The sequence below is a fragment of the Xenopus laevis genome, chromosome 1S (assembly GCF_017654675.1).
Source record: "Xenopus laevis strain J_2021 chromosome 1S, Xenopus_laevis_v10.1, whole genome shotgun sequence".
Classification (NCBI taxonomy): domain Eukaryota; kingdom Metazoa; phylum Chordata; class Amphibia; order Anura; family Pipidae; genus Xenopus; species Xenopus laevis.
Genome location: NC_054372.1, coordinates 176,172,768 through 176,195,180, shown reverse-complemented (window position 1 = coordinate 176,195,180; position 22,413 = coordinate 176,172,768). Strand labels below are relative to the sequence as shown.

At 39.5% G+C, this 22,413-nt stretch overlaps 1 protein-coding gene across 1 annotated transcript; it reads left to right on the top strand.

The window, feature by feature from the left end:
• Nucleotides 1-818: 818 nt before the first annotated feature.
• ppwd1.S (peptidylprolyl isomerase domain and WD repeat containing 1 S homeolog) lies at nt 819-17,538 on the top strand (the record flags this gene model as incomplete). Its single annotated transcript, NM_001097749.1, is given in 11 exon segments — nt 819-1,066; nt 2,549-2,651; nt 4,275-4,375; nt 5,883-6,003; nt 6,125-6,572; nt 8,246-8,436; nt 12,869-13,058; nt 14,386-14,567; nt 14,896-14,977; nt 16,116-16,298; nt 17,293-17,538. Coding segments are annotated over 11 exon segments (1,923 nt in total). The 5' UTR covers nt 819-888.
• Between the last annotated feature and the right edge of the window lie 4,875 nt (nt 17,539-22,413).

The window sequence follows — 22,413 nt, the reverse complement described above, 5'->3', positions numbered from 1 at the left end:
ATGTTTTATTCAATTTTATTACAAAACCAATTGATTGAGCCTAAGTTGAAAAGTATGGTATATGTCCCCTTTAACTCCCAAATGTCCCGTTTTTCCCCGTACAGTCCTGATTTTCACAGCTCAGCCCCCAGTCTCGGGTTTGTTACTGAAATAAAAAGACTTTCTCTTTGATCTCCTGCACTGACCAGCCAGAAAAAGATACAAAAGTTTCTAACTTAATTGGCTTTTGGCCCAGAATACCTGGCAGGTGCACTTGGATACTTTTATAACAATTTAAGATAAGCTAGTCTCTTGGGGAAACTGTGACTCGCAGCTTAAAGGGCAATTCACCTTCATTAGCAAAAATGTTATAACACAGAAAAAACACAGGCTTTCATAACCCGCCACATTCTGTAAAATGTACATTGTAATTAGGGGGGGTGTCCACAAAAATGGGCGTGTTCAAAAAAACCTATTTGTCCCTCTTTCTGTTTCCAAAATGTGGGGTGGTATGTTCTGATGTTAAACAGGCGAGTAGCAAATGTTAATTAATAGCAACTTCCCACAGACTAAAACAGGAAGGTTTAACATCGCGCCAAACTAAATAAGCCTTGAGGCAGCCTTGTAATTAAACCTCAGCTTCCAACACGGACACCTGCCGGATACAACCCATGTCCACAACCCTCCCCCCACTCCCCGCTCATTTTATAGGCTCACAGCGAGGCACTCTAACGTTACCATAGCGACACACTGTTCTCTCACTCTATCCGCTGACGTCACTTTCCCGCGCTCAGTACAAATCATTCCGACGTCCTCGCCACGTTTGGATCCTATTGGCTGCTTGGAGAAATGACATCATCAATATCGCGACCAAAGCACGTCGCGGGGTTATGAGGAAATTGAGGCAGCATGGCGTCCGATCGGAAACGTAGGGGAAAGAGCAGTAGTTCTAGTAGTAGTTCCAGCAGCAGCAGTAGTAGTGAGGATGAAGTGCCGGAGAAGCGTCGGTGTGAGCAGGATGATGAGCAGGAGGAAGTTTGGGTGGGTCCAATGCCTGCTGAAGCCTCTGACAATAAGAAGCGAAAAGGTGAGTTGAGGATTAGCCTGTACTACTCTTGCTCTTCTCTCACTACACTTGTTTTTCTCCATTTCACATTGGGATCCTTCGTGCAATGTGTAGAATTAGCGAAGCCCTTGATCTCAAATGCCGACCCCGACGCTGCTCTTTGTTTTTGCAGCATTTCCCATGTTCTTGACTTCCCAGTAGTTCTGCTACCCTTAATGCTGCATGTGGGCTTAACATAGCTACTTAATGGACAACTAAACCCTAATAATGAATAAGGCCAACATGCCCTGTTTTATATACTGAAATTATTGCACCAGCCTAAAGTTTCAGACAACTAAATTCTTAAACCAAGTCAGCTGCTCTTAAAACTCTAGAAATTAATATGGCCAAAAAAAGTCATATTTTATATACTGAACTTATTGCACGAGGCTAAAGTTTCAGCTTGTCAATAGCAGCAATGATCCAGGACTTCAAACTTGTCACAGGGGGTCACCATCTTGGAAAGTGTCTGTGACACTCACATGCTCAGTGGGCTCTGAGCAGCTGTGGAGAAGCTAAGCTTAGGGGTCGTCACTAATTATCCAGCAGAAAATTAGGTTCCCCCGAATTCTTTGCGAAAGATTCGCCTGAATTCCGAATCCCAATCCTAATTTTCATATGCAAATTAGGGATGGGAAGGGGAAAAATGTTTTACTTCCTTGGTTTGTAACAAAATCACAAGATTTTCCTCCCGCCCCTAATTTGCATATGCAAATTAGGATTTGGTTATGCCGGGCAGAAGGATTCGGCCGAATCCGAATCCTGCTGAAAAAGGCCAAATCCTGGATTCGGTGCATCCCTATTGCTAATGTATGCCAGCTTGGAAAACAAAATGAAACTGTATTTTTAAAAAGGGTCATAAAGATTTTTATTTATTTATTTTACACCCACGCCTCAGGAATTCTCTGAATTATGTATAGTGAAACGGAGTTATGAAAGCACTTCTATTCCGCTGAGCTCAAGTCCAGACACCGCCATTGGGTTATGTCGTCAATGCTGTCTGATATGAGCTTTTCTTCATCAGGTTAATTTCTTGTAATTGTGATATGGCTGACCCAGGGAACTGCTGCACTTCAGGGATACAATAACACATTTGTGTGCAGGAATCCTTTACATATTCCCAGTGCTTATGAAACCGTTATCTGTGTTTATCTGGGGAGATATGTGTGGGAGTAACTCAGTCAGCAGGCACCTAGGGACACTACATATCAAAATCTGCCCCTCCACCCAAAGAAACTTATGAAAGCATGGAGGGCATAACAATGGTATGATGACTTTTGTACTATAATTCTATGAGACATGACTGTAACCATGTTCTACCACGTATTATGGCTGTACAGAATAAAGCATCCCACAGCACGTTTATAATATGCGGAAAGTTCAGTTGTGTTACTAATTGTTTTTGCTGTACGATGCTGTCAGAAATGATCACTTTCTGTTTTGTTTTTTTTTTTCCCCACCCAGTTCTTGAATTTGAGAGAGTATACTTGGACAATCTCCCCAGTGCTTCCATGTATGAGCGCAGCTACATGCACAGAGACGTCGTCACCCACATTGTGTGCACAAAGTAAGTATGGCCCATAGACTTGGGTGTCTGTTAAAGAATAACTGTATCCCAAAATGAATACTTAAGCAACAGATGTTTATATCAAATTAAGTGGCATATTAAAGAATCTTATCAAACTGGAATATATATTTAATTAAATATTGCCCTTTTACATCTCTTGCCTTGAACCCCCCTTTCGTGATGGTCTGTGTGCTGCCTCAGAGATCAACTGACCAGAAATACTGCAGCTCTAACTGTAACAGGAAGAAGTTTGGAAGCAAAAGACAGAACTCTGTCTGTTAATTGGCTCATGTGACCTAACATGTATGGTTTGTTTGTGTGCACTGTGAATCATACGATCCCAGAGGGTGGCCCTTATTTTTTAAAATGGCAATTTTCTTTTTATGATTACCCAATACCCATACTACTAAAAAAGTATATTATTATGAAAATGGTTTATTTACACGATGCAGGGTTTTACATATGAGCTGTTTTATGCGGTATATTTTTATACAGACCTACATAGTTCGGAGGGTATAATTTTCCTTTAACTGTCATAAACTATTTATACTGGATGGAAACCCACACTTTAGAAAAATATAAGGCTGTCTGTAAAAAAGTAATTTTTGGGACCTTTATCCAACTGCAAAGAAGAATATGGTTATGAAAGAGCTTGGAATGCATTTGACTTGTGTCTATTAATGTCCTGTATTCTGATTTAAGCAATAATGGGGTTATGTAATAAAAGGCACTGTTTGTCAAGTGCAGCATCCTATAGCAACCAATCCGCAGGTATCCTTTACTGCACCTGCTTAAAACCAAATATTTTATTGGTTGCTATAGGTTACTGCACCGTGGCTAACTTTTGTGCTTTTTATTACATATTCCCATAACTGTTTTTATTAAAACAAAGAGGTCTGTAGCTGTTATGAATATGGTTACATTTTGTATAGTGGGCACTGACATTTCAAAGGCCTTGCTGTATTACATCATTGTTTGCCAAGGAATTTTAGATGGCACTTGGGTTATGAGTACTTATGGGAAAGATCCTAAACACTTGTATGCTATAGAATTGTGTTTAAAGGAGAAACACCTTTACACAACTTCGCTCCTCTGTAGAGGCCTTCAATCCCTTATTGCACCTTTGACTCCTCCCATTGCAACCTTGCTGCTCATAGCGCTAAAAAGGCAGAGAAATGAAGTCGGGTTGACCGCAATCACTGACCATGAATGTGCACAATTAAAGCCAGGAGTAAATTGGCTTCAACTGCACATTCTCCTGGATAAATGAGGAAGACAACAGTCCAGATATGGTGGCTGCCATCTTTGCTGCGCTAGTTTGCCTATTATTAGGTCATACTGGGGGTTGGGGAGCTTCAATGGTGCTTTTCAGAAGTTGTAGGGAGGCCTCCGCATGGCTATGTAATAGGTTTCATTCTCTTTTACCCATCACAGTGTTCAGTCTGTGATTTTATATTGCAGACATGTATTCGATGCTCTAGCTTCAATTTGGTGAGAGCAGAATGTGTGTTTTTCTGCAGCGGGAGGATAATGGGGAAGGGGAATGCGGCGGGCATACGTTGTTTATAGGAATAAATGCAACGGTTTGTAGCACGAATCACCGCTATTTCCTTTTCTCAACAGAACCGATTTTATCATTACTGCAAGTCACGACGGACATGTCAAGTTCTGGAAGAAAATAGAAGAAGGGATAGAATTTGTAAAACATTTTCGAAGCCACTTAGGTGAGAGGGTTTCTCAGTTATTGGACGTTTTGTAAAAATGTCTTGGACTTGTAAAATAACATTTTGTCCCCAACATGCTGATTCCTTTCTTCCATTTGGCACTTCCTTCTTCGCCTTGTGTAGCCATAACCTTTAGTTGAGCATAAGTGCAATGAGTAGGGATTGGGCTGAAAATACTTGCTGCCCTTTTTTAATTTAAGAAAACTATGGTTCTTTTTATTGCTTGAGCTAAACAGGAAAATTGAAGCTGCTCCGTGTTTGGTCCTTGTGAGTTAGATTCCCAGTGCAGAGGTATACCGTACTCTATTTTAAAGGAGGATTGTGTGAGCTATTGTAATGTAAATCATCACAAGCTCTACTTCCTTAAAAGGAATTGTTCAGTATAAAAATAAAAACTGGATAAATAGGCACCGGCTGCTGGTGCGCACTTCTGGGTTTTCGGCTCCACTGACGCTGGCGTTTGACACTGAGTGTTATGACGCTCGCGTCGTTACGTCACGGATAGGTACTGGATTTTGAAAACTGGCGCCAAATCTTCTTTAAAAGGCCAATTCGCCATTTTGTAAGTGCCCAAGCTGGTTTCCGTTATCTGTTCCTGCCTAAGCGTCTGATTGTGATTGATATTCCTGGTTTTGACTTCTGCCCATTCCCTGACTACGAGTCTTGCCCTCTGCCTTGAACTCTTCCCCTGACTTCGACTATGTCTTCTCTTTTTCCCTGCCTATGAACTTGTTATGCACTTCTCGTTGGCTTCCGCAGCAGAAAGTCCAGGGCCCCAAAAGGGCATCAGTGAATACCGGAACCAACAGGATTCATCTGTGCGTCCGCAGGTACTATCGCTGAACAAGGTTCCTGATAACGTGGTTGTTACAATTAGTTAGCAAAATAATGTAATTTATAAAGGCTGGAGTTACTGGATGTCTAACATAATAGCCAGAACACTACTTCCTGCTTTTCAGCTCTCTTGTTTTCCACTGATTGGTTACCAGGCAGTGACCAATCAGAGACTTGAGGGGGGGCACATGGGTCATAACTGTTGCATTTGAATCTGAGCTGAATGCTGAAGATCAATTGCAAACTCGCTGAACAGTTATTTCCCATGTGGCCTCCCTCTAAGTCACTGACTAACGCACAGTTAGAGAGCTGAAAACAGGAAGTAGTGTTCTGGCTATTATGTTAGACATCCAGTCACTCCAGCCATTATAGATGATATTTTTGGCTAACTAACTATATTAGAAACATTTTTTATTTTGCACAGCCGATCTATTTACCCAGTTTTTATTTTTACACTGAACTGTTCCTTTAAAGAAGAGGCACGTTTTCCTAAGGTCAAAAGTGTAGTAACTTTGGTCACCCACCATGCCTAGCATATTAACCACCCCCGCCCAGTGCTTATTATATTTTTGTAGTCTGTATTTATTGCGATGAGTTTCGTTGGTGCAGTATCGCTTTAATGTGGACTCCAGTAGCATTTATATCCTTTGTTTTTCTTCTGTTCCGGTTCTAGGAGTAATAGAGAGCATTGCAGTGAGTGCTGAGGGAGCCCTGCTGTGTTCTGTTGGAGATGACCAAGCCATGAAAGTATTCGATGTGGTCAATTTTGATATGATCAACATGTTAAGACTTGGGTTTGTATTTCTAGCATACAACTTTGATTGGAAAAAAGGGTATGCTGTTGGTTCTTACCTTTGTGCACCTGCACGAATGATGACTAGCTATGACTACAGAATTTTCCAACTTCTCTTGTAGTTACCACCCTGGGCAGTCGGAATGGATTTACTGTCCCGGCGACGCCATATCTGCTGTTGCTTGTTCTGAGAAAAGCACCGGGAAGATCTTTGTTTACGATGGTCGAGGAGATAACCAACCTATGCATGTACTGGACAAGCTGCACTCTTCCCCTCTAACCACCATCCGACTAAACCCCGTGTACAAAGTGGTTGTGTCTTCAGACAAGTGTGGGATGATTGAATACTGGACTGGCCCCCCAAGGGGATACAAATTCCCAAATAATGTCCGTTGGGAGTACAAGACTGACACTGACTTGTATGAGTTTGCCAAGTGTAAAGCTTGTCTTACAAGTATTTCTTTTTCCCCGGATGGCAAGAAAATGGCCACTGTTGGATCCGACCGAAAAGTTAGAATATTCCGCTTTTTGACTGGAAAGCTAATGCGTGTTTTTGACGAATCTTTAAGCGTAAGTGCTGTAACATTTACTCATGGCTCATGCTCCCCCCCAAAAAGATCTTGCAACATTAAATTATTACGAGATAAATTTGAGAGGTTCAGAGAACGGTTAATAATTAGTTCAGATGGAGGCTGTATAGAAACCAAAGAATCCGAGTTGGTAGTAAGTTGCACAGCATGGATATTTTATATGGATTTGATTATAATGTGAGAGAGAGGTTTACCCTGTTTGATTATTTGACTTTCTTACCTTGATATATTACATTTATCTTAAAGGGGTGGTTCACCTTAAAGTTAATTTCTAGTATGTTCTAGAATGACCAATTCTAAGCAACTTTTCAGTTGGTTTTTATTATTTATTTTTTAGTTATTTGACTTTTTCTGCTGAATTTTTTTCAGTTTTTAAATGGGGGTCACTGACCCCATCTAAAAACACATGCTCTGTAAGGCTACAGATTTGTTATTGCTACTTTTCATATACTTCTCTTTTTATTCAGGCCTCTCCTATTCATAATGCAGTCTCTTATTCAAATCAGTCCATGGCTGCTAGGGTAATTTGGATCCTAGCAACCATATTGCTCGAATTCCAAACTGGAGAGCTTCTGAATGAAAAGCTAAATATCTCAAAAACCACAAATAATGACACTTGAATACCAATTGCAAATTGTCTCAGAATATGACTCTCTACATAATGCTAAAACTTAACTCAGAGATAAACCACTCCTTTAAGTCAATTGTTGCCCACTAAATCTATACCAAGCCCTAGATACCAAGCCGTGATCCCTTTCATTATGAATCTGAGAAGAACTCTCTATTTATTTGTTTTTTTTCTTAAAGGGGAAGTAAAGTCTAAAATAGAATAAGACTACAGATGCTGTATTTTGTATACTAAACAGAAACATGAACTTACTGTACCACAAGCCTAATCAAACAAATGATTTATGCTTTCAGAGTTGGCCACTGGGGTCACCATCTTGTAACTTTGTTATACATCTTACCAAGACTGTGCACATGCTCAGTGTGGTCTGGGCTGCTTAGTGATCGTCCTAAATTATCAAAACCGCAAAAGTCAAATATGTGCCAGAAGCCGATACAGCAAGACTGATTAATAATGAGAATATACAGACTGCACTGGGTCCTGTGTTGTCCTGTCATCTAATGTGGATTTTATAGTTTTGTATTTGTTGAAATCTAGCTCCATGATCTTTGTCCCTGCAGCTGGAGTTGGAAACGGTAAAGGGGATGTAAAGGCAAAAATAAAATCCAATACAAATCTCTACATAGTCACCGACTGCTCTACAGGGAAACAAACAAAGCTGCTTGAGTTCTGCATGGCTGGGAAGTAAGGCGGGGGCTCCCCCTGCTGTTCATAAGTATGATTGTTTCCCTGCTCAGCAGTTAGGGACCGTCTGACAATTCCTATCCACAGCAGTAAATGAAGGGAGAATTTCACTGCATACAGTCAGGTTTCTTATAAAAATGGTATACATTTTTAAATTAAAGTATATTGCAAATAGATTTTTTTGCCTATACATCCCCTTTAACTTAATATTTCACTCATATGGAGCCTCAGAGACAAGCACGTTAACTTTTGCTGATTATCATGATGTACAAATTATTTACTATACATATTCAGCAGATCATTAAAGAACCATAATAACTAACAGAGTTCTGTTTGAAAAGATGTTCACAGAGCTGCAGCAAATGAGACAACAACTTCCCGACATGGAGTTCGGTCGCCGTATGGCAGTTGAAAGAGAGCTGGAAAAAGTGGATGCAATGAAGCTAATGAACATCATTTTCGATGAGACTGGGCACTTTGTACTGTATGGGACAATGCTGGGTATTAAAGTTATCAACGTGGAAACAAACAGGCGAGTTTTCCAGACTCTCTCACAAATTTCTCCGCATTATCTCTTCCTCTGCCACATGTTTGTTCCAATTGTCCAACAGACCGCAGCACACTGACACGTTGTTTCTTGTGAAAAAATCTTTTGTGATTTATTGGCTCAGTAGACAAAAAATGCAACGTTTCGAGTCTCACAGGACCCTTTATCAAGCATGTAGTTACAATCATTACTCTGTGTTAAATAGTGAATAGGGAGGGCGGGGAAAGGTCAGGGGGAGTGGTGGGCGGGAACATCAATTACAACAAATCACATTTTTGATACATATGGTGTATAACAATCAGAATATCTTTAGACATTGTGTATAGTGCCCATCTTCATAAATATTATAAATAAGTGCATCAGATACATAGAGTATCATATAAAAACGTATATATTCTATTATTTGTGCTAATAAAAATCTTTTCACTGATTAAAACCATTAAAAACATTTTTTATTATTTATCCTTTAAAAAATTTTTTATTTTAGAAAAATATTATGTGAACAAAGTTTTTTCGAGAAAAACATTTTTTGTTTATTCATTACGCTCGAAAAACCAGCAGTTGATCCCTGGTTAAACATGATCCTATGTATACAGTCTCGTTTCTATCATATTAACAATAGGACAATCTGAGATATCCACATTACCTTTCTTGCAACTTTCTATTCCGTGATTCCTTTTGCAGAAGGTAATGATGGTACTCAGAATTGTCCGATTCCCAAGGGAAGGTGAAAAACTAAAAACTAACCTTTACAGGAAATCCACAGATAAAAACAATCTCTTGCATTTTGCCAGCTTTCACCCAGAACCATTAAAATGCTCACTTCCACTGTCACAATTCGTGAGGGTAAAACGTATCACCAGTGACCCCATAGAATGTGAGGCACAGTTGAGAGATATGACAAATAGATTTACAAAAAGAGGATACAGCAAGAAGGTTTTGAATACCAGTCTAGAGAAAGTGAAACATAAAAGCAGAGAAACACTATTAAAAGGAGAAACAAAAGAAAAACAAACGGATAGGCTGGCCTTTGTGAGCAGTTTCAGCACAGCGAGCAAACATGTGGGGCGGATTATACGCAAACATTGGCATATATTACAATCTTGCCTACCAGATGTACCTGGTTTTCAGTCACCACCAATGTTAGCGTATAAAAGAGCAAAGAACTTTAAGGACAGACTAATAAGAGCAGATGTGGGTAGCAATAAACTATCAAATACTCGCTTTTTACAGAAACCAAAATTTGGAACATTCCCGTGTCTGAGTTGCACACAGTGTAACTCAGTCATTAAAGGGGATACATTTCTTCACCCACATTCGGGCAAGAAATACGCCATTAAGCAATATTACACTTGTGAGTCCGCCTATGTCATTTACCTACTGAAATGTCCCTGTGGACTCTTGTATGTGGGCGAAACGACCCAAAAAATTAAGGACAGAATTTCGAAACACAAATCAACTATCCGTAAGGGGTTAACGACATTACCTGTACCTGCACATTTTGAGGAAGCAAAACACTCAGTCAGTCAACTTAGATTTCAAATAATTGACTCAGTGGAACCACCTAGAAGAGGGGGGGATAGACAGATGTTGCTTCACAAATTGGAGATGCAGTGGATCCACAGACTCGACACGATATGGCCTAGAGGATTGAACAGAGATTATACTCCTGCTTTATTTATTAATCAGTAGGTATTAATCAGTAGGTAGTAGACTATTGGAGTTTATAATTATTGCTCCTTGAGAACTAATGATCTTTTTTCTTCTCTTCTTTTTTCTAAAGGGTAATAATAACGGTTTGGGAATCGGACAATTCTGAGTACCATCATTACCTTCTGCAAAAGGAATCACGGAATAGAAAGTTGCAAGAAAGGTAATGTGGATATCTCAGATTGTCCTATTGTTAATATGATAGAAACGAGACTGTATACATAGGATCATGTTTAACCAGGGATCAACTGCTGGTTTTTCGAGCGTAATGAATAAACAAAAAATGTTTTTCTCGAAAAAACTTTGTTCACATAATATTTTTCTAAAATAAAAAATTTTTTAAAGGATAAATAATAAAAAATGTTTTTAATGGTTTTAATCAGTGAAAAGATTTTTATTAGCACAAATAATAGAATATATACGTTTTTATATGATACTCTATGTATCTGATGCACTTATTTATAATATTTATGAAGATGGGCACTATACACAATGTCTAAAGATATTCTGATTGTTATACACCATATGTATCAAAAATGTGATTTGTTGTAATTGATGTTCCCGCCCACCACTCCCCCTGACCTTTCCCCGCCCTCCCTATTCACTATTTAACACAGAGTAATGATTGTAACTACATGCTTGATAAAGGGTCCTGTGAGACTCGAAACGTTGCATTTTTTGTCTACTGAGCCAATAAATCACAAAAGATTTTTTCACAAGAAACAACGTGTCAGTGTGCTGCGGTCTGTTGGACAATTGCATATGATTGATACCCATGGCAGAGTGGGATTTTGACTGCTAAGCACCTGGTCCTCAAGGGATAAGAAACGGAGGTGAGCGCTTCATTCTTGTGTGGGACATGTTTGTTCCAAGACATGAGAAGATGGGCTCCCTTAATCCATACCATGACTATATTCTATATATTTATAATGCTAAACTCCATTGCTGAAATGAGTGTAGGACTAGGGAATACCATTCTAAATCCAGTTCTATGCAGTATCTCTGCAGACTTCAATAAGAATTAAAGGAGAAGGAAAGGTCTTTTTATTTGGGGGTGCCAAAAGTTAAAATGATTGCTTTTAATTACCTGAAACCCTGGGCCGGTGCTCCTATTAGGAGAAAACTGCACCGGCCCGGGATTCTTCCAGCGAGCACCATGGAGCGATTGTCTTCCGGCTTCTTCTTTTTTCAAATTTCCGGGGCAGACGCATGCGCAGTAGAATGAAATATGCAACATTGTTGTTAAAGTTCAGCTTTTCACTCTACTGTGCATGTGCAGCCATGAGAAAAAAGAAGCCGGAAGCCTATTGCTCCGTGGTGCTCGCTGGAAGAATCCCGGGCCGGTGCAGTTTTCTCCTAATAGGAGCACCGACCTGGGGTTTCAGGTAAGTAAATGCGATCACTCCGGGTGCCTTACTTTTGGCACCCACAAGTAAAAAGACCTTTGATTCTCCTTGAAAGAATCTGTTCCTGCGTTTGCTTTGTTTAATGTTTTTTGTTTATACACTCAATCTGTAGCTGCTTGATGATTGATATTATGCCATTGGTGCTATTCTATGGGGCAGATTTATCAATTTTTTTTTTTATGGTCATAACTGTCACATTCGACTAGGGAGTTATTCAAATTTGATTTTCTAGACACCACCTAAAACCTGTTAAATTACTGTTTAAAGGGATACTGTCCTGAGAAAACATTCTTTTTTTCAAAATGAATCAGTTAATAATGCTGCTCCAGCAGAATTCTGCACTGAAATCCATTTTTCTAAAGAGCAAACAGACTGTTGTATTCAATTTTGAAATCTGACATGGGGCTAGACATATTGTCAGTTTTCCAGCTGCCCCCAGTCATGTGACTTGTGCCTGCAGTTTAGGATGGAACTACTTTCTGGCAGGCTATTATTTCTACTACTTAATGTAACTGAATTAGTCTCAGGGGGACTTGGCTTTTACTATTGAGTGTTGTTCTTAGATCTTCCAGGCAGCTGTTATCTTGTGTTAGGGAGCTGCTATCTGGTTACCTTCCCATTGTTCTGTTGTTAGACTGCTGGAGGGGAAAAGGAGGGGGTGATATCACTACAACTTGCAGTAAAGAGTGACTGAAGTTTATCAGAGCACAAGTCACATCACTGGGGGCAGCTGGGAAACTGACAATATGTCTAGCCCCATGTCAGATTTTTTTATATTCAATTTTGAAATCCGTTTGCTTTTTTGAGAAATGGATTTCAGTGCAGAATTCTGCTAGAGCAGACTGACGTGTTTTGGAAAAAAACATGTTTTCCCATGACCCAATCCCTTTAAGTCAATGGGAGATGTCCAGGGATCAATTTGTAGTTGGTTGCAGCCTTCCTGACATTCAAGTTTTTTTTTTTTTTTGGAGAAAAAAAAATTCAAATTGAGTTTTTAAAATTCGAATCTAATTCGATTCAAGTTTTTGGGTCAATCCTATTTCACCAGAGTTTAAAAAAAAATAGTTTTATAATTTTGGTGGAATTTTTTGAGTTTATGGGAGTTTTGAAACCCTTGATAAATCTGCCTGTTAATGTTTACATGATTTTTTGGTGGACTTGCGGTATGAAGATCCAAATTACAGAAAGATCCCTTATCTGGAAAAACCAGGTCCTGAGCATTCTGGATAACCAGTCCCATTCCTGTACTGTAAACTGCTTTGCCTTTCTGTTGCTGCCCGACTGACCTCTTTCTCGTACAGGTGTGTCCGTATTCTTGGCAAACAGGAGAACATCAGGGTGATGCAACTTGCGGTGTTCCAAGGTGTAGCAAAGAAGCACCTTGCTGCCGCCACAGTGGAGATGAAAGCCTCAGAGAATCCCGTGCTGTTGGCCATCCAGCCTGACCCAACTATTGTGTGCACGGCCTTTAAGAAGAATCGATTTTATGTGGTCAGTGGCAATTGCTGTAACCCAGACCAATTTTATAGGAAATCCTTTCATACAGTGCAATGGTCCCTGTGATGGTTCTCTGTGTGATGTAGTGGATAGGATTGGATCTCTTGTTTTCCCTGTGCCAATATCATGTAGGGTTTTCCAGATGTCATTGTATATTAGGGATGCACCGAATCCAGGATGTGGTCAAATCCTTCTGCCTGCCCGAATCCTAATTTGCATATGCACGAATCCTAATTTTTTGTCACAAAACAAGGAAGTAAAAAAATGTTTTCCCCTTCCCACCCCTAATTTGCATATGCAAATTAGGATTCAGTTCGGTATTCACCAAATCTTTTGCAAAGGATTCGGTGCATCCCTATTGTATATGCTAGGAAGTGACTAAAAACATGTTTTGTTTTTACTCCTAAACTTTTTTTTTTTTCCAAAACACATCAGTTAATAGTGCTGCTCCCACAGAATTCTGCACTGAAATCCATTTCTCAAAAGAGCAAACAGATTTTTTTACATTTAATTTTGAAATCTGACATGAGGCTAGACATATTGTCCGTTTCCCAGCTACCCCCAGTCATGTGACTTGTTCTTTGATAAACTTCAGTCACTCTTTAATGCTGTACTGCAAATTTGAGTGATATCGCCCCCTCCCTTTCCTCCCCAGCAGCCTAACAGAACAATGGGAAGGTAACCAGATAGCAGCTCCCTAACACAAGATAACAGCTGCCTGGTAGATCTAAGAACAACACTCAATAGTAAAATCCAGGTCCCACTGAGACAAATTCAGTTACATTGAGTAGAAGAAACAGCCTGCCAGAAAGCAGTTCCATCCTAAAGTGCTGGCTCTTTCTGAAAGCACATGACCAGGCAAAATGACCTGAGATGCACCTACAAACCAATATTACAACTAAAAAAAATACACTTGCTGGTTCAGGAATTACATTTTATATTGTAGAGGGAATTATTTGCAGTGTAAACAGTGTAATTTAGAAATAAAAACAACATCATAAAAATCATGACAGAATCCCTTTAACTTCTAGCATGGCCAATTCTTATAAATTTTTCAGTTGGTTTTATACATACAATATATTCCAAGTCTGTCCCTAATCTCCGGTAACTGTCAGCAGAAAAGAAGATGGGGAGCTACTGGGGCATCTTCAGATTCACAGAACTTGACTGCTAAAGGGGCGGTGGTTGATTGGGGCTGGTACAAAACCCCAAAATATAGTGTGCGGCGTTTCTAGCTTACTTTTATTTTAAGCTTAATTATCCTTTAATGAAAGAATTGTAGGATGTTTGTGTTTTTCATTTATTGGGAATCCCTTTGTAGTTCACCAAAAGGGAACCAGAAGACACAAAAAGTGCAGAGTCGGACAGAGACGTATTTAATGAGAAACCATCCAAAGAAGAGGTGATGGCCGCCACTCAGGCAGAGGGATCTAAGTGCGTGTCGGACAGCGCCATTATACACACCAGCATGGGAGATATTCATGTCAAATTATTCCCTGTTGAGTGAGTATTTCTGTGCCTTCCATTACTTTATTCTTCTTTCAAATCATTTGTAACAGTCCTATAAAGTGAAGACGTTTCATGACAATGGTGTGTGCGGATAGAACAATAAAAGCAATTATTTGATTGGTTGTCACGGGTTACTGGCAAATATTTGTACATAAATGAACCTCATAGTCTATACAGTTTATTTATTTATATATATATATATATATATATATATATATATATATATATATATATATATATATATATATATATATATATATATATAATTATAATGCTTATAGGCACAGACTAGGATACTAAAACTTGCATTTGTCTCACTCAGATGTCCGAAAACAGTGGAGAACTTCTGTGTCCACAGTCGCAACGGCTATTACAATAGACATGTATTTCACCGTGTCATTAAGGTAAGGAAGCGATGGTGCAAGTCATTGTACAGAAGATTTTCTATTCATTTTTAAAGGGGAACTATTGTGAAAATTCAATATTCAGCATACTGAAATAAGAAACTTTGTAAATAAAATTCTGCATTGTTTCTGAAATAATTTAAGTTTATCTTTGCTATTCCTCTCTCAGCATCTGTTTCTCTTCGTTCTCTCTTAATGCAGCAGTTGGGGGGGCTTCCGTTCCTAGGATATGTATTAGAGCTCAATTAAAGGACAAGGAAAAGCAAAAAATTAAAATCCCAATTTAACTTTCTTTAATGAAAAAGAAATCTATCTCCAATATACTTTGATTAAAAAATGTGCACCGTTTTTATAAGAAACCTGACTGTATGCAGTGAAATTCTCCCTTCATTTACTGCTGTGGATAGGAATTGTCAGACGGTCCCTAACTGCCGAGCAGGGAAACAATCATACTTATGAACAGCAGGGGGAGCCCCCGCCTTACTTACCAGCCATGCAGAACTCAAGCAGCTTTGTTTATGACGATCCCTAAGCAGCCCAGGCCACACTGAGCATGTGCACAGTCTTAGTCTTGCAAAGATGTATAACAAAGTTACAAGATGACAGCCCCCTGTGGCCAACTTTGAAAGCATAAATTATTTGTTTGATTAGGCTTGTGGTGCAGTAAGTTCATGTTTATATTTAGTATACAAAATACAGCATTTCTATCCTTATTCTATTTTAGACTTTCCTTGTCCTTTAAATAACTGATTCTAGTACAAACAAAATCTAACAAAATAACTGTCTTTTGCACAAATTCTGCATGTAGAGAGACATGTCTGGTGATTTTAATAGAGTGAGCTCTAATACATCTTCTAGGCAAAAGGAGCCCCCTATAAGATATATTGGATCTAACTGTCAATGAATATCTTGACACCCAACTGCTGCATGAAGACAGAATGAAGAGAAACAGATGCTGAGAGAGGAACAGTGAAGACTAACTTAATTATTTCCGAAACGATGCAGAATATTTAATTGGTCGTATTTAGAAAGCTTCTTATTTCAGTATGAGGAAGCTTATTGAATTTTAATTGTTGTGATCCCTTTAAGCTGCAACTTGGCTCCATTTTTGGTTTCTATAGTGTAACTTCTTTTCTAGGGATTCATGATTCAGACTGGTGACCCTACTGGTACAGGAATGGGAGGAGAAAGCATATGGGGTGGAGAATTTGAAGATGAGTTCCACGCAACACTGAGACATGACCGCCCCTACACTCTCAGCATGGCTAATGCTGGCCCAGGCACAAATGGCTCGCAGTTTTTTTTAACCGTGGTACCTACAGTAAGTAATTTGCAATAGTAATGGAGATCAGATGTGGTCTCCAGTGTTCCAGAAGTTGTCTGTCCATATGCAGTTAGTGTCATACAAAGCAATAGCTGTGGGCTTTCTTCACAGGCAGGCCTTATGCCCACATCTTGGCTCCAGTCTCTGACACCTGCCATGATTTTTATGATGTCGTTTTATTTCTAAATTACACTGTTTACACTGCAAATAATTCACTCTACAATATAAAATCTCATTCCTGAACCAGCAAGTGTATTTTTTAGTTGTAATATTGGTGTGTAGGTGCATCTCAGGTCATTTTGCCTGGTCATGTGCTTTCAGAAAGAGCCAGCACTTTAGGATGGAACTGCTTTCTGGCAGGCTGTTGTTTCTCCTACTCAATGTAACTGAATGTGTCGCAGTGGGACCTGGATTTTACTATTGAGCACTGTTCTTAGATCTACCAGTCAGCTGTTATCTTGTGTTAGGGAGCTGCTATCTGGTTACCTTCCCATTGTGCTTTTGTTTGGCTGCTGGGGGAGAAGGGAAGGGAGGGGATGATCTCACTCCAACTTGCAGTAAAGTGTGACTGAAGTTTATCAGAGCACAAGTCACATGACTGGGGGCAGCTGGGAAACTGACAATATGTCTAGCCCCATGTCAGATTTCAAAATTAAATACAAAAAAAAAAAATCAGTTTGCTTTTCTGAGAAATGGATTTCAGTGAAGAATTCTGCTCGAGCAGCACTAACTCATGCATTTTGAAAAAACATGTTTTCCTATGACTGTATTCCTTTAACAACTGAGCCTCTCCTTGACCCTAAATGCACTTAATAAGTCTTTGTTCACACTGCATTTCATCAACATTATTCTCTTGTGTATAATGATACTTCGGGGACTAAGAGATGGTACCCAAACAACAATACACAGTTTAGTGCTAGAATACAGGAAAGGATTATACTGGAAGCCATTTGATACTGTAGTGTCTTACGTATTCTCTCTTCCTTCCCAGCCTTGGCTTGACAACAAGCACACTGTCTTCGGCCGAGTAACAAAAGGGATGGAAGTTGTACAAAGGATCTCCAACTCCAAGATTAACCCTAAAACGGACAAGCCTTATGAAGATATCTCGATAATCAATATCACAGTTAAATAAGATTGTGACTACTTGTGTTTTACTGTGCAGACAATGTACATAGTTTCATGATTTTATAGTAAACTACACAACCCGAAAACATGCCCTGTCCTCAATAAATATGTGGCAACTTTGGTTCCTATGTCTGCTTTTGTCTTGTTTCTGTGTGTTTATAGCCTGTATTCCCATTAAAGGACATGTAAAGTCTAAAATAGAATAAGGTTAGAAATGCTGTATTTTGTATACTAAATATAAACATGACCTAACAGCACCACAAACCTAATCAAACAAATGATTTATGCTTTCAAAGGCCACAGGGGGTCACCATCTTGTAACTTTGTTAAACATCTTTGCAAGACTAAGACTGTGCACATGCTCAGTGTGGTCTGGGCTGCTTAGGGATCGTCATAAACAAAGCTGCTTGAGTTCTGCATGGCTGGGAAGTAAGGCGGGGGCTCCCTCTGCTGTTCATAAGTATGATTGTTTCCCTGCTCAGCAGTTAGACTGTCTGACAATTCCTATCCACAGCAGTAAATGAAGGGCGAATTTCACTGCATGCAGTCAGGTTTCTTATAAAAACGGAACACGTTTTTTAATTAAAGTATGTTGGAGATAGGTTTCTTTTTCATTTAAAGAAAGTAAAAATGAGATTTTATTTTTTTGCCTTTACATGCCCTTTAAATATAGTGAGACATTCCCCCACTCAGAGTGTCCCTAATAAGCTGCATAGTCGTGTGCCCACAATGGGGCGGTTTCATGCACAGAGTAATGGTGCAAAGGCGAGTGACTGGTGGCCACCTTAGACTGCCAAGAAGAATGAGAGAGAAATTGTCTGCTGATAATCTTCTGTGTGTGAAAAGTGATCCTTAGACTGTAAGCTAATTGGGGCACCCCTTGAACCTATATTTAATCATTTGGAACAAGCGATTATTATTTTGAACACTGCTATTATTTGCATAGGGATGCACCAAATCCAGGATTCAGCCTTTTTTCAGCAGAATTTGGGCGAATCCATCTCCCCGGCCGAATTTGCATATGCAAATTAGGGATGGGGAGGGAAATCACGTGACTGTCACAAAACAAGGAAGTAAAAAATGTTTTCCCCTTCTCACCCCTAATTTGCATATGAAAATTAGGATTTGGTTCGGTATTCGGCCGAATCTTTCACAAAGGATTCGGGGTTTCGTCCAAATCCAAAATAGTGGAACAAGCTTCAATTAATGACTGACGCAGAATCAGCAACATCCATAAGTACGGTGTAGAACTACAGTGTAGTAGTATGAGCAGCATAAACGAATAAGATTATTTAAGGATATTCTACTTCCTCTGGTCTTGTGGGATTGTTTGCCGATAGGCTGAAGTATAAGTTATTATATTATAAAAATTAAGTTTATTTCAGCTGGTTAAGAAACAATATAAATACCTCCTCCCTAAACCACTCGGGTGTAAATATCAAGCATAACATTTTTTTTCAACATTATTATTCTTAATTAAACACACATGCCTGCATTGAAGACCTTTTGAAGTAGAGACTCGCTATTTCAAGGGGAACTAACCTAAAACATCACTTTCTTTTCCTATTCTAACACATAGTGATAAACTAAATTGTCAAAAATACTACACCATATTTCTTTTTTCGTTTTGTTGTTTTTGTACAGCTGAGAAACTGACACAGGACCGGCAGGAGTCCACATAACTAGAGGACTATACGGTTTTTTTTTTGTGTGCTTATTAACATGACTGATGATCTTCCCCATAGCAACCAATCAGATCTTTGCTTTTGTTTTCTAATTTATAGGTGACTGTTCAAATGTAATTGCTGATTGGTTGCTATGGACAGTCTCCAATGTTAATAAATGTGCTCCTCAGTGTACCATTAGCCTGAAGAATGGAGACTGCCACCATGTATCAATGTGTGTGTTTTTAGAGTCCTCTTCTGAGCACTTGCAATTCTCTTTGCTTCAGTTTGATTAGTACAATGCTAATCTAATGAAGGTGTAGCAGGAACGCCTCCTGTTCTTTCTGGGGAGCAGTTTTTTGTTTTTTTGCAGGTTGAGAATCAGCCCTGTGTGGTATTTGCCTATGGTAAGGACAGATGTAAAGGAGCATCAGGAAACTGTTCAATATTCAGTTCTATCACTCCTGTGACTGAGCAGAGTAGGTATCAGGAGAGGTTTTCTAAATTACTGCATCAAGCTCTTGCCCCAGAGAGAACAGCACGGGGGGGACTTCTGTTACACATATCAGCAGTGTAAACATTTTTTAAATAAAATCTAAAAAAAAGTACATTGTAAAAATGTGGTGAGTATGCTTCTTTAAAGGAACGGTTCAGTGTAAAAATAAAACTTGGTAAATAGACAGGCTGTGCAAAATAAAAAATGTTTCTAATATAGTTATTTAGTCAAAAATGTAATGTATAAAGGCTGGAGTTACTGGATGTGTAACATAACAGAACACTACTTCCTGCTTTTCAGCTCTCTTGGTTTCCACTTTCCACAGAGACTTGAGGGGGAAATCTGAGCTGAATGCTGAGGATCAATTGCAAACTCGCTGAAAAATTATGTCCCATGTGGCCCTCCTTACAGTCACTGACTAACTCCGAGTTAGAGAGCTGAAAAGCAGGAAGTAGTGTTCTGTTATGTTACACATCCAGTCACTCCAGTCTTTATAGATGACATTTTTGGCTAACTGACTATATTAGAAACATTTTTTATTTTGCACAGGCTATCTATTTATCCACTTTTTAATTTTACATTCACCTGTTCCTTTAAACAGTAGAGCCAGGACCTAAAACCCAGTGCCCATGCAGTGGGTCACAGAGATCCCATAAACTCATGGAAAAGAAGTCGTATAATAGCAAATAGTAAGTGAAATGAGGTGCGTACATTGTTTTCAATCACTTTCTTTGGGGTCACAAAGCGGATATCCAGATGCAGCACCAGGGAGAAGATTTTCAGACAAATGTAAGTGTAGAGCTTTTGCACATCCATAGGAACACAATGAGCAAGGACAATATGTTTATTCTTAGAAGCAGTATATGGTTACATGAGAGAGAACTTCTCAGATCTACAAAACAAGGTCCAGAAAAAGATCAGAAACAACAGAAAGAAAAAGTTCCAAATGTCCTTAATTCAATAGAGTAAGCAGGCTAGTCATGTGCCACATGCAACTTAATCCAAACGTACGGACTAAGACTGTCCATGATTACAACCCAGCACCCAACAAACAATATAATTATAGACTCAGTGTCTGACTGGGATACCAGGGGCCCACCAGAAAACCTTAGGTCCCACTTTCTAAACTATTATATACCTCCTCTCCTAACTCACCCTCTTTATTCTCCTAGTCTCTTTTCTCTGCATACTATACTCTATTCTTCCATTATAAAGCCTCTTTATTCCCATAAAGAAATAGGGAATGACTATGAAATAGGCCAAATGTTTAGAAGCAGGAGGGCCCACTGACACCTTGGCCCACCGGAGTTTTCCTGGTATCCCTGTGGGCCAGTCCGACGCTGAATAGACTCTCAGAACTTTGTAAATATTGGCCCAAAGAATTCCCTCCTTTGTGCTTTCTTCTTGTTCTTTTGTCTGCACTATATCCAGATGTGGTTTGGGATTCGGCTGACAACCTGAATCCTAAAATACCACGTGACTTTAAACCACATGATGACTATTTTTTATACAAGCTGCCATTTTTTTTTAATTTGGGTGTGTATGCGCTAATTACTATATGCAGATTAGGGCTTGTATCCAGCTGGATCTTTTGTGGTGGATTCAGTATTGGGCTGAATTCTAAAATTCAGGATTTAGTGCATCCCTAGACAAAAGTAACAGGTCACATAAATGAAACCCCAGGTCTGTCTAATACAACAGTGTTGTAACTGTTCGGCTCTTTATTCTTTTATATTTGGCCAGAAAAAGGCACATTGATTATGTCACATTTCCTTTTCATCATTGTAACATTTACATATTAGAAGTGTAAAATAAACCCAAATATCTAAACTGTGCTTGGGGCCAAGTTAAAGGGGTTATTCACCTTCAAACAAATAGGTGCTTTCAGATAGATCACCAAAAATAACTTTTTCCAATTACTTTCTATTTTCTATGTGTGACCGTTTTCCTAATATTTAAGTGTAAAGTGTCATTTTTCACCTTCTCAAGCAGCTCTGGGAGCGGAGGTTGCCGACCCTGTAAACTGTTCTAAATGGATACATTTAGTTGATACATTTCTTATCTTTGTCCCTGCTGAGCAGAATCTCTGGGTTTCATTACAGGCAGCTGTTAGAATTGATACAATAGTTGCTAATACTCCAGAGATGCTGCTGAGAAATATATCAACTAAATGTTGCAAAATTGTAACAGTTTAGAGTCTGCACCTGAATTACTGAACTGCCAGACAATCACCAGAGACAAGAACTAGTGATGTGCAGGCCGAACCTAGGCCCACGGGTTTACCCGCGGGTCGGGCAGGTTCGGGCCGACCCCTGGACAAAATGCGCGGGGCGGGTGGAGCTCTTCTCCTGCTCTCCCTAGTACTGCCGGCTTCCGGCGCCAGAATTTATAGACTTCCGCCTGCCCCGCCCCTTTTGTGACGTCACTGCGGGGCGGGCGCTGGTCTATAAATAAAGGGGAGTGGTGGGCCCGGGTCGGATGCGTGTAGGGAGCGGGTGGGTTAGGGTTGGGTGCGGGTCAAGAAATTCTCAACCCGCACATCACTAACAGGAACATTCAACTTTAAACTTGGATTTTGGAAAAACAGTAAAAAATAAATAATGGAAAGTAATTGAAAAAAGTCTATTTCTGGGGAACAATCTGAAAACAACTGAACTGAAAAAAGTGTTTGGAAAGTGAACAACCCCTTTAAGATTGACAAATGGGCTGAAATTCTAAATATCCAACTGCTCGGACATTGCGCATTATGGCCACTTCAGTACATGTTGGGTTGGGGGCATCAATTATAGGCCAATAACCACTGCCGAGCTGAAGCACAGGTTCG